At 45.4% G+C, this 12,128-nt stretch overlaps 1 protein-coding gene across 2 annotated transcripts; it reads left to right on the top strand.

Annotated features, from left to right (window-relative positions):
- The first annotated feature begins 942 nt into the window (after positions 1-942).
- LOC107500372 (sialic acid-binding Ig-like lectin 14) lies at positions 943-8,096 on the top strand. 2 transcript variants are annotated; one of them, XM_036232639.1, is made up of 7 exons: positions 943-1,029; positions 1,108-1,491; positions 1,710-1,988; positions 2,153-2,197; positions 3,472-3,729; positions 3,838-3,973; positions 4,113-8,096. In XM_036232639.1, the coding sequence occupies exons 1-7, from the start codon at positions 993-995 to the stop codon at positions 4,147-4,149; spliced, it is 1,176 nt and encodes a 391-aa protein (XP_036088532.1). In that variant the 5' UTR covers positions 943-992; the 3' UTR covers positions 4,150-8,096. The 2 variants fall into 2 exon arrangements, with proteins under 2 accessions (XP_036088532.1, XP_036088533.1); XM_036232640.1 differs by lacking the exon at positions 4,113-8,096 and having other exon boundaries at positions 3,838-3,977.
- Positions 8,097-12,128: the final 4,032 nt, after the last annotated feature.

The raw sequence follows: 12,128 nt of genomic DNA, 5'->3' as shown, positions 1-12,128 counted from the left end.
AATATTACATGGTAAATATTATGTATGGCTATAATAATATTACAATTATATAATATAGAGAATTGACAAAGTATTCAATATTTCCTCCAGCACAGTTTATTGAAATTTCTTTTTCTCGTATCCTTTCAGAAACTTTCTTTCAGTCCCACAACTTGCTACTGAGAACGTCCAAAATGTTCAATATCATTGTGGAGTGTGGGAAAACGTTCAAGTCCTTTCACACGAGAGCACTGGGGTTACAGGTTATGTCCTCACATCCCCAGAGCCCTTGCCAGGCTTTGAAAAAGGGACAGAGCCTGTGAGGGGCTCAGAGCAAAGCTTCCTGAGCTATATGGGGTGCACATCTGCTACCATGCTGAGGTCCAGCCTGTGGGGTCCCTGCCGAATGGGGCGAGGGTCTCTCTTTGCAAATCCTTCTCGAGTGCTCCATCACTGTCCCACAGACTCTCTGACCCTTGAAGGCCAACTGTCATGTTCCCAGAACCACTAGCTCCCTCCTGCATTCCACCATCTATTGGATTTGGGCCTAAATTCCCTCAGTCTTAAGGAAGTTTAAAATGATTCGTTTTCAGAACATACAGTGGTTTCAGCGGTGGGTGTGTTTCCCAGTTACCAGGACCAGCCCTGTTTCTCTCTTCTGACCAAGCTGGGCTCCTGGGTGACCGACCCCCTTTCCAGACTTACCATGTGGAAGGCGCTCACTTCCAGATTCTCATCTGGACAAGCTCCCTGACCCCCGGGGGCCTCAGTATATCCACTTGTCTGGCAGTGAGCGGGGAGAGGATGGGACAGTGTGATCTCTCAGTCCCCTGACACCACGCCCCCACACCCTACCCCTCGGCTTGTGGAGCCCAAGTTCCGCTTCCAGTCGTGGCCACAGCTATCTCAGCCTTTCCTTCCTGTCGGGGAGTCCTTGGCCCCAGCACACACTCTGCACGTTTCCTTCCTTGACACAGGGACCTGGACCCAGGCTCTCCCTGTCAGACACAGACATGGTGCCCCTGCTGTTGCTGCCCCTGCGGTGGGGAGGTGAGTGGGGCGAGTGGGAGGCACGGGCACAGGCAGGATAGGGGCCGGAGCTGCAGCTGTACCTCTGTGTCCCCACAGTGTCCCTTCAGGACAATTCCGGGTTCGAGCTCCGAGTCCAGAAATCAGTGACAGTGCAGGAGGGTCTGTGTGTCCTCGTGAACTGCTCTTTCTCCCTTCCCTGGAATGTGTTGTATCCCCGTGCCGAACTCTACGTTTACTGGTATAGGACTGGGTCCTACGCAATCAGCCCCAATCTTGTGGCAACAAACCACCCAAACGGAGAAGTGTCTTCGGAGTTTGTGGACCGATTCCGCCTCCTCGGGGACCCCATGACCAACAACTGTTCTCTGAGTCTCAGGGACGCCAGGCGGAGTGACACAGGAAAATACTTAATCCGAGTGGAGAAAGGATATTTTGAGAACTATAATTACATAGATGACACACTGAATTTGCAGGTGACAGGTACGACAGGGGCCCAAGGGAGCATCAGGGATGAGGGACCCCGTGTCAGAACAGGGACGGGACACTAGAACTACCACTGTCAAGGCCTTGGTGCTGGAATGGTGGGAAGAGACGCAGGACCTAGGGTGAGCTTAGGCCCTGAGTCATGTGTCCTTCTCAGGGTCACGCTCTAGGTCCCCACACCCTGGGGCCCAGGCACCTCCCTGTCTGCTCCTCAGAACTGACAGAAAAGCCGGACATCCATGGACTGGAGGGCCTGGAATCCGGCCGTCCCGCGCGCCTGACCTGCAGCCTGCCAGGGTACTGTGGAGGGGAGAGTCTCGGCTTCTCCTGGGTGGGAGCTGCTCTGGACTCTCGGAAGCCCCAGAGCCTCCGCTCTTCCTCAGTGCTCACTTTCACACCGAGGCCCGGGGATCACGGCACCAACCTCACCTGTCAGGTGAAACGCCAAGGAAATCGGGTGATCACAGAGAGGACCATCAGGCTCAATGTCTCCTGTGAGTTCGGAGGGATGGCTGGTCACTGGGGGCCAGAGTAGGGCTCCACACCAGGAACCCATTTCCTGGAGGAAACTGGGGAAGCAAGTCCCATCCCCTCCACTTAGGTGGCTCCTGAGGCCAAGGGACACAGTTCCCGTCCTCACCACGTCTTTCTTTCCCAGATGCCCCAGCGTTGACCATCCGCTTCTCCCAGGGAAACTGCACAGGTGGGAAAGGTGTCCTGTTCTCTGGGGCTGTGAGGGTAACGGGGTGTCTGTAAGCTCCGGGATTGAGGAGACCCTCCCCGCTCACCCGACAGCACCCTCTCATCAGGGACCCACGTTGACAGACCTAGTATTGCCCCTGGCTGCCGCTTGTCCTTTCCTCTAGTTTTCCAGTTTATTTTTCCTGGCGGGAAGTCACGCATACATAGAATTCAGTGGCTTCGCCAGTTTTAAGGGGACAGCTCGGCAGTGTTCACATGTTTGCAGAGCTGTGCCACCATGGGCAGGATTCTTTCCATCTTGCAGAACTGAAACTCTGAGGCCATGATACAGCAACGCCCCCTTCCCTGCCTCCAGACCCAGCCCCTACCAGCTACCATCCACTTTCTGTGTCTGCGATGTTGACAGCTGCAGGGTCTGCTTCCTTTTCTGGAATTCCTGTCTGCCCTCCCCTCCTGATAGGCGCCCTCCTTCATCTTGACCTGATCATCTCCTCCAGGAGCCTTCGGCGTTCCCACTCCCATAGCTCCACCGGACCCCATTTCAACCTCCGCACTTTCATGGGTGTGCTCACCCCTTCCGTGTCTTTGCCAAAGATCCAGTCCCTGTGCTGACCTCATCCCGATGCCTCCCACAGACTTGCACATGTGGCTGCCTCTCGCCAGTGTCTCTCAACTGCACAGGCCCCTCCCTCCACTAGGGCCAAATACGGTCTGGACGTCAGTCTAGGTGGCTTCCTTTCTCCCCTGCTGCACCACATGAGTCAGCAAGTGTCAGGAAGTCCATGTTTCCATTCCCCTTTGGCTCCTGGGCCAGCTCCAGTCTTGCCCCAAGACTGGTCCATAACCTCAGTCTCCCGCGCGGCCTGTCTGCCTCCTGCCCGATCCCTCCCATCCAGCCTCATTTGGTCCCAGCAGGATTTTCTAGACTCAGTGCTGACTCTGTGTCTCCCCTAGTCACAGCCACTCCAATAATTCCCTGAGCAACCCTCCATGCCCTCACTTGGATACCTCACCTGGTATCCAAGGCCCCTAAATTTTTGCCCTACCTTCCTTCCACCACTATCGATCTTCGATGCTCTTGGTTTCCCCATGAGTTTGCAGATGCGGGTGCACTTCCCCTCACCTGGCACGCTGCCTCAGTTCCTGGAACATTGCCTGAGCTGCCTGCTGACGTCTCAACCGTCCCACCTCAGCTCAGCCCCCTTCCTTCTGGTAGCCTGACCTGACCACCAGGGTCACTGCCCTTTACTCACCTGCCGTGTACCTCCCACCCAGTCCTGAAGACCCTGAGCAGCCGCTCGTCACTACTTGTCCAGGAGGGCCAGTTCCTGTGCCTGGTGTGCGAGGCTGACAGCAACTCTCCTGCCACACTGAGCTGGTCCCAGGATGGAAAAGCCCTGAGCCCCTCCCAGCCCTCGGCACCAGGGGTCCTGGAGCTGCCCCATGTAGGAGTTGCAGATGGAGGAGAGTTCACCTGCTGGGCTCAGCACTCACTGGGCTCCCAAAACATTTCCCTGAGCCTCTCTGTGCAGAGTGAGTTGCAGGACAGGTGCCTGGGGAGGGCACCCTGGTCAGGTGTTGGGGCCACGGGAGGGACTGGGACCTGGGGACATGACTTCGCCCACCTCTCCTCTTCCCCAGGAAGCCCTACTTCCTGTAGATGCGTGCCTGAGGAGCAGCAGGGCTCCTGGCCCCTGGTTCTCACCGTGATCAGAGGGGCCCTCATGGGGGCTGGCTTCCTCCTCACCTATGGCCTCACCTGGATCTACTATACCAGGTGAGCAGGTCCTCCCTCTCCACGGAAGTCTGGTCTTGGCTCCTGGGTTCCAGGTATGGCTGAGCAGTCCCGGCCTACCTGGAGTTACAGTTACAGCGGCCAGCAGACTGTCTGAGCTGAGGCTGTGCTGGTTCTGCAGGTGTGGAGACGCCCAGCGAGTAAGTTCGAGATCCTGACTGAGCCTCCCTCCTTCTAGAGGATGAGACATGGGACATCGATATCAGCTTCTCCCCGGGAGCTCTTGACTCACACCCTGTGTCAGTTGTACCCATGGGATTGTAATTTGTGGAGAAGACAGAGTAATGACTCGAGAGTCAATGTTATTGAAAAAAGACTTTTATGACTTACATTTCCTGAGAGGTGAGGTCCCGCCAGGCCAGGCAGCGCCATGGGGAAGTGCCTAGTTTGGTCATGAGGCAGAATCAGGTGAGAGGAAGGCTCAATACGAGGCTCTATCAGGCTTTCTATGGGAAATACAAGGTAGGGTGGGGCAAACATTGAGGATCAGCTGGTTGGAATAACTCTGGCCAATGTGGGTGATCTCTAGTTGCCTGGTTCCTGGTCTCAGGTGATTTAAGGCTATTTGGTGTGTGAGAGTTAGGTAAAGGGGAGGGCCAGAGAATATGGGCTCAGGATGGGTGGTTTTGTACCCGAAAGGCTGTTACTGGCTGAGCCCTTTGCTGCTGCTAAGATTTGGCTAGATCCTGGGAAGTGGGGCTGTCTCTCCCTGGACAGCAAGATTTGTAAAATGTCAAAACATCATAAGATATAGAAAATAAAACACAAGTAAAAGTGTGTACCTTCACTGACTGTCCCTTGTTTCTGCCCATGCCTCTCCCATTCGAGTTACCATTTGTCTCTGTTTTGGCCCTCCCCCACCTCCCTCACCACCACCTTGCTCCTCTCTCTCCATCCCTACGCCCAGGGAGAGAATGAACTTGAGGCCTTATCCTCCTGTTCCCCAGTAGTCACCTGGTTAACATCTGACTGTCCGGTCTCACAAATTTCCCTATCAGTGTAGACATCGATACACATTAGAGTCATGAGCACGGGTCTTCTTTCCTGGGTTAAAGGCACCTACCTCATATGGATTTTTACAAAAATATCCCAACATTTGCTTATAAATAAATAAACATTTCACCAATTAATAGAAGAAATAAATTGATTTTACTATTTAGTGTCTACGAGAGTTTCTAGAGTCAAATTAAATCTGAATCTTCTATCCTTTTTTGTTGAATCTTTTTCAATTAAGCATTTTTGTTTATTGTTTTTTGATGTCTAACGTAAATTGAGTAATACATGCAAAGTGACTAGATGAATGTTTCTGTACGTATCCACGCTGCTCCCACCACCAAGCTCAGCACACAGACTATGCACCTAGCTCTGGTGGTCAGGGCTCACCTGCGGAAAGAAGGGGGCTGAGGTGAGGTTGGAAGGATGAGCAGTGGGTAGGCAGCTCAGGTGGTGATGACTCAAGACCGAGTCAGCCTGCCATGCTGGGTGAGGGGAAATGCACCCACATCTGCACCTTGATAGGGAGGACCAGGAGCACCAGAGACACAGGGTCAGATAATTGATGGGTGTGCTCTTTCTGTCCCAATTATGAAATCTTTGTGTATCCCAGTATCTTAAAGATCTTTTTGAAATATTCCACCAGTTCATTTTGTTTTTAAATGATCATATACTTCCATGTATTTTTCTGTTGTGCAGTTGGGTGAATTTTAATAATATATAGGTAATACAGTGTTATATACTTGATAGTTGCTAAGAGAGTAGATCTTAAATGTTCTCAGCACAAAGAATGGAACGTTAATTACGTGACAAGATGGAGGTGTTAGCGTTGGTAGCAACCATTTTTGCAGCATGTAAGTGTATCAAATCAACACATGCCTCTGAAGTTTACACAATGTTGTATGTCAATTATATTTTGATAAAGCTGGAAAAATATTTAAAAATTTATAGATTTGTTTAATCAACACCACCAAAATTCCATTGTTCCAAATATTCCCTTGTTCTATGCCTTGGTTATACCAACCAACCAGCCTTAACCCCGGCAACCACCCATCTGTCCTGTGTAACCATAGTTATGTCTCTTTGTCATATAAATGGAGTCATGTGCTGAGTAACTTTTTGAGACCGACTTCTTTCATTCAGCACAACCTTTGAGATAGATCATAGTTCATTGCTTTTTATTGCCAAGTGGTGTTCCGTTGTACTGAAGCACCATGTTTCTTTATCCACTTACCCATGAAGGACGTTTGGGTTGTTTTCATTTTCTAATGGCTGTGAATAATGACGCTACAGACACTCATGTACGAATCTTCCTAGGAATGGGATGACGGGGCCCTATGGTAAGTTTATATTTATCTTTAGAAGAAACAGACTATAGTTGGTGGTTTTCCTGAAATCGCTTCATTTATCTAAGTTGTTACATTTCCGCCCATTGAAGTGCCCTGATTGCCCTTGCACTACATATTGTGTAGGTTGTCATGTCACATCTTTCCTCGCCATGTTGCTCATTTGCATCTTCTCATCCTGATCTTGTAAATCTCATTAGGCATTTATCTCCTTGATTGATATTTTTAAAGTACAAGTATATGCATTCATTGTTTTAAAACTGCTTTTCTGTTTTCAATTTTATTGCTTTCTGCTTTACCTTTATTATCCCTGCCATCTACTATTGTGAGGAAAAATGTTTGGGGTGTAGTGTTTTCTATCTTTGAGTTAGGTCCAGTTGCCTTATTGTGTTCAAATCTTTTCCATCCTTAACTGATTTTATTTTATATTTCATCTGTTATACCTAATATCCGAGGCAGGTCCATCAACTTGTATTTTGTATATTCTGTAACTGTTATTAGGTGTGTATAAATTTAGAATTGTTATATATTCTTGCTGTACTAAACTTTCTCTTTAGAAATACTTCTCATGGATATCACTGTAAGTATTTTATTACCGTCTGCATGTCATTTCCTTTTCCATTATTTGGTTTTCAATCACTTTGTGTTCTTATGGTTAAAAAATGTCTGTCAAATGGCTTTTTGAAAATGGAGTCTGGCAATCTATCTTCTATTTGGATTGTTTTGTCTTATTACGGATAATCTAATTAGTGATATAATTGGATGTAAGTCAGTTCTATTTCTAGTTGTAGTCAATCGGTCCTGTTTCTTTTTCTTTCTTTTTTTTTTTTTTTACTTAAAACTTTTTTGTCTCCTTTTGGATTAATCTCATGTCTTCTATTAATCCATTTTCTCTATTCAGTTTTGTTTGTGCAATTTTTATTACTTTTTGTAGTTGCCTAGTTATTAAAATATACATCCTTGATATATTGCAATTGTTCTTCCATTGGTATTTTTATCTATTCTTGAATAATGGAAAAAATTTCATACTTCAGGTACATATACCTTCTTCTCACCATTAGTATTATTATTGTCATAAATCTTATATCCGTTAATGTGATAAACTTTACAGAACCTTATAATTGAATTTTCTCCAGATTTATGGAGATATTGACATATAACACATGTAAACTGAAGGTATACGATGTGATGACTTGTTATACATATATATTGTGAAACGATTACCACATTCAGGTTAGTTAACACTTCCATACTCTTGCATAATTATCACTTTATGGTTATAACATTAGAGAGCTACTCTCTTAACAGCATAAAGTATATAATGCAATACTGTTAAATAACGTCACCATGCTGTACGTTAGACCGGATCCCCAGAACTTATTTCTCTCACAACAGGAAGAATGAACTCTTGACCACCATCTCCCCGCGTCCCCACCCTCAGCCCTGGTAACCACCATTCTACTCTTTGCTCTGTTTCTTTTGAGTTCATGTATTTTATATTTCACATATGAAAACATACAGCATTTAAACAATAAATGTTTTGAAAAATTACCCTCATAGTTGCGATCCTTTTATTCCATTCTAGTATTCCATCACAAATTCATTTTCCTCTATACGAAACACCTGAAAATGTATTAAACACCTAAACATAAAGACCAAAAAGTATAAAAACCTTTTAAGAACACGGTGTGGGAAGCCTTATTAAATAGGATTTGGCAATAATTTTCTGGATTGTTGCACCAAAAGCACTGACAACAAAAGCAAAATAGACAGATGGGACTACATGAAACTCAAAAGTTTCTGTGCATATAAGGACAGAATCAAGAGATTGCCAAGGAAACCTACAGAACGGTAGAAAAAAATGTATCCAATAAGGTGTTAATATCCAGAATATATAAAGAACTACTAATGAACATAAAAACCCAGATAACACAAATTCAACAATGGTCAAAGGACTTAAATCAATATTTTTCTAAAGATGATATACCAATGGCCAACGGACATATAAAAATGAAACTCAACATCAGTAATCCTTCTAGAAATGCAAATCATAACCATAGTGAGATATCACCTCACACGCTTTAGGGTGGTTACAATAAAAAGCAAAACAACAGAAAATAAGAAGTGCTGGTGAGGATGTGGAAAAAATGGAACCAATGTGCATGTTTTGTGGGACTGTAAAATGGTGCATCTGCTATAGAAAACAATCTGGCAATTCCTCAAAATATTAAAAATGAAACTACTACATGACCTAACAATCTCACTTCTGGGTACATATCCAAAAGAACTGAAAGTAGGATCCTGAGAGAGGTTCACACATCCTTATTTATAGCAGCATTATTCCCAACGGTCAAGAGGTAGAAGCAACCAAAGTGGCCATCAATTGATAAATGGATAAACAAAGTGTGCTATGTCTTAGTCATATTCAGGATGTTTGAATAAAATATCATAGACTGAGTGGCTTCTAAGTAGCCGAAATGTATTGCTCACAGTTTTGGAGGCTGGAAGTCCAAGGTCAGGGTGCCAGCCTGGTCAGGTTCACGATTGGTTTCAGGTGGCAGATGGCATCCTTCCCATTGTATTTTCTCATGGTGGAAAGGGAGAGGAAGCTTTCAGGACTTTTGGTGCCTCATCTGCTGATACCATCCCCTCGGGGGTTAATATTTCAACATATTTATTTGAGGTGACAAATATTCGGTCTATAGCATTCTACCCCTGATCCCCCAAAGTTCAGTCTATAGCACATGCAATGGAATATTATTCAGTCAACAAAAGAAAGGAAGTCCTGATTCAGCCTTGAGGACTACATGAAATAAGCTGGTCACAAAGTACAAAAACGGATTCCACTTACACAAAGTATCCAAGGTAGTCAATTCATAGAAATTGAAAGTAGAATGGAGGGTTCCTGGGGAGAGAGTGGATAAGAAGAGGCTGTTTAATAGGTAGAGTTTCAATTTGACAAGAAGAGAACATTCCGGGGCTGTCACACAACAATGGGACTATTCTTAAAACTATTGAGTCATATACCTGACAATGGTAAAGACAGTAAATGGTATGTTATATATATTTTGCCATTATTAAATACGTTGAAAAAAGCCACCGTTTCTTCCAGCCTGAAGAACTTGCTTTGGTGTTTGTATAAGTCTACCAGAATTCAAGTCTCCTTGCTTATTTTATCCTGAAATATTATTTCAATTTAATTTTTAACCGTATTTTGTCCGGGTGTGGAATTCTGGGTGATGATGGGTTTTTAAAATCCCTTTAAAGATCCCACTCCATTGTCTTCTGACTTAGAGTTTCTTGTGTGATATCACCTCCGTTGTTATTGTCATTCCGTGGAAGCGGACTATTTGTGTTTTAAAAAGTATTTGGCTACTTTAAATTTTTTTATTGTCTTTTGACAAAATTTCTTGTTATCGGGTGGACTGCGGAAAAGTGATGAGGGTGTGGTGTCACGCAGAGAGTCGATCTGGAGTTGCCTGCTGCCCCTTCTCCTCCAGGAAAAGGGCACAGGGGCCTACATGACCTCAAGCTTTACACATTCTCCCACCCCTGGGATTCTGAGGCAGGTCGCGATTGAGTTCATGGTTCTGGGCCCAAGCTGTGATGACCATGAACAGTGAATTCAGTCCTCTCCTTAGATTGCTCATTGACCAGCAGAGGGTGGTCGTGGCTTTTGTTTCCATCCAGGCTTTGGGTGAGTAAAACTTGACTGAGAAGTCGAATTAAAGAGGCAGCCTTTGGCCTGTGGCATTGTTTGGTGCATCACTACTTTAATTCCTCCTTCCAGGAACTTCCCAAATCAGACATCTACAAGGCGAGGCAGGTACGGTAAAGTCGTGCTTGTTGTAAAGAATATGATGAAGGAAGTATCATGATAAAAGACTCCAAAAGTTTACACATCCAAAATGATCATTAGTAATTTTATGGCTTGTAAATTTCACTCCCACAACAACAAAACAATATCAGCAGTTTGGGGAAACACACACACACACACACACCTCTCTGAGATGAACTCAGTAGCCCTTGAATATGAAAATGGTCTCTTTTCTCAATTCCTTGGTCTGTGTTATTTTGCTTTTATTACGATGGGCAGTGTGCCCCCGGGATGAGCCAGCCCACCTCCTCTGCCGTTGGGCCCATCTTGTTGGTACAGGTTATGGGGAAATTTATGTTCTGCCCTTCTGCCTATACCTTGTCGCTTCCGGTTACAACTTCCTCTCCTGTCACACACTCCAACCATTCATCACTCCTAGCAGACAGGATGGGTGTGGGCTTATGGGAACGTGGTCGTATTGGGGAACACCTTGAGCCTCCAGCTTGAGAGCTGCTCTTGTGTCAGCTGGGAGGAAGGCCAGATGAAACCAGGAGTCGGGGGAGGGTCTGGGGTAGACTCGATCACCGATGTCTGTTGATTAATTGAATCCTGATTATGTAAGAAGCCTACAAAAATCCAAAAGGGCAGGGTTCAGAGGGCTTCTGGGTTGGTGGACACGTGGAGGTACTAGGAGAGTGGAGACGCTGGAGAAGGCATGGAAGCCCCATGCCCTGCCCCACTCCTGGCCCTAATGTGTCTTTCATCTGGGTGTTCCTGAGTTATATCTTTTTAAATTAAACCAGTGGCCTACTTAGTCACATTTTCTCTGAGTTCTGTGAGCCGCTCCGCTAAACTAATGCAATGGGGATGACGTCTCAGGAACCTCTGGTACGAGAACTTTTAATCATGTTCTCTCTTAGCAATTTTCTCTCGTAGCATTTTTCAAATTTGCAATACAGTATTATTAACTATATTATTTCAGTTAATGGTACTATTAACTAGTGTTATTAATGACAGTCAGTATGGCTGTACAGTACATTCCCATGATTGATAGCTTATATTTTGATAGACCACTAGGCGATTGAACTGTGTGGATCCTACTTTCTTTAGTCCTTTGCTTGCTCAGGATAATCTTCTTTGCAATATATAAAGAGAGTCAGGGTTAGGGGGTTGTGAACCTGGTTACCTTTTATTCACCTGGACCCCAGGGCAGGGGCAGAACCAGGTTTTGTGGAGCCTGACATTTATAAGAATGTTGAGATGACTCTCTTGGGGAAAAAAAAGAAATGTGACACACGTATGAAATTTGATGAAATGATAAAACACATCACATCAAGTCACAGAAGTTAAAATGCTCAAAACCAAAATAGAAAACAATTCAGAAAAATTAAAGACTATTTTTATGAGTAGTAGAGTGTACCTCTCTGGCACACCTGCATCACAGAGGTTCCCCACGTTTTTGGGTGATACTCTTTGATTGCCTCATTCTAGGAAAATAATTTTCAGACTATACATATTAATATTACATAGGAAATATTATGTATGGCTATAATAATATTATGTTTATATAATATAGAGAATTGACAGAGAATTCAGTATTTCCTCCAGCAGAGTTGAATGAAATTTCTTTTTCTTATATCCTTTCAGACTCTTTCTTTCAATCCCACAACTTGCTACTGAGAACGTTCAAAATGTTTAACATCGTTGTGGAACGTAGAAAAACGTTCAAGTCTCTTTACATGAGACCACCGGGGTTAAAGGTTATGTCCTCACATCCCCGGAGCCCTTGCCAGACTTTGAAAGAGGGACCGAGCCTGTGAGGGGTTAAGGGCGAAGCTTCCTGAGCTATATGGGGTGCACATCTGCTACCATGCTGAGGTCCAGCCTGTGGGGTCCCTGCCGAATGGGGCGAGGGTCTCTCTTTGCAAATCCTTCTCGAGTGCTCCATCACTGTCCCACAGACTCTCTGACCCTTGAAGGC

Source organism: Rousettus aegyptiacus, unplaced genomic scaffold (assembly GCF_014176215.1).
Source record: "Rousettus aegyptiacus isolate mRouAeg1 unplaced genomic scaffold, mRouAeg1.p scaffold_m13_p_14, whole genome shotgun sequence".
Lineage (NCBI taxonomy): Eukaryota > Metazoa > Chordata > Mammalia > Chiroptera > Pteropodidae > Rousettus > Rousettus aegyptiacus.
Note: the sequence above shows the minus strand (reverse complement) of the source record. Positions and strands in the feature narration are given on the sequence as shown.

What these genes read in the sequence shown, in the direction of transcription:
- LOC107500372 (XM_036232639.1), top strand. Translation starts at nt 993, where the DNA reads ATGGTGCCCCTGCTGTTGCTGCCCCTGCGGTGGGGAG. An exon ending in CTCCCAGGGAAACTGCACAG is followed by an intron (nt 2,198 to 3,471) that starts GTGGGAAAGGTG and finishes CCTCCCACCCAG; the next exon opens with TCCTGAAGACCCTGAGCAGC. An exon ending in ACCTGGATCTACTATACCAG is followed by an intron (nt 3,974 to 4,112) that starts GTGAGCAGGTCC and finishes CTGGTTCTGCAG; the next exon opens with GTGTGGAGACGCCCAGCGAG.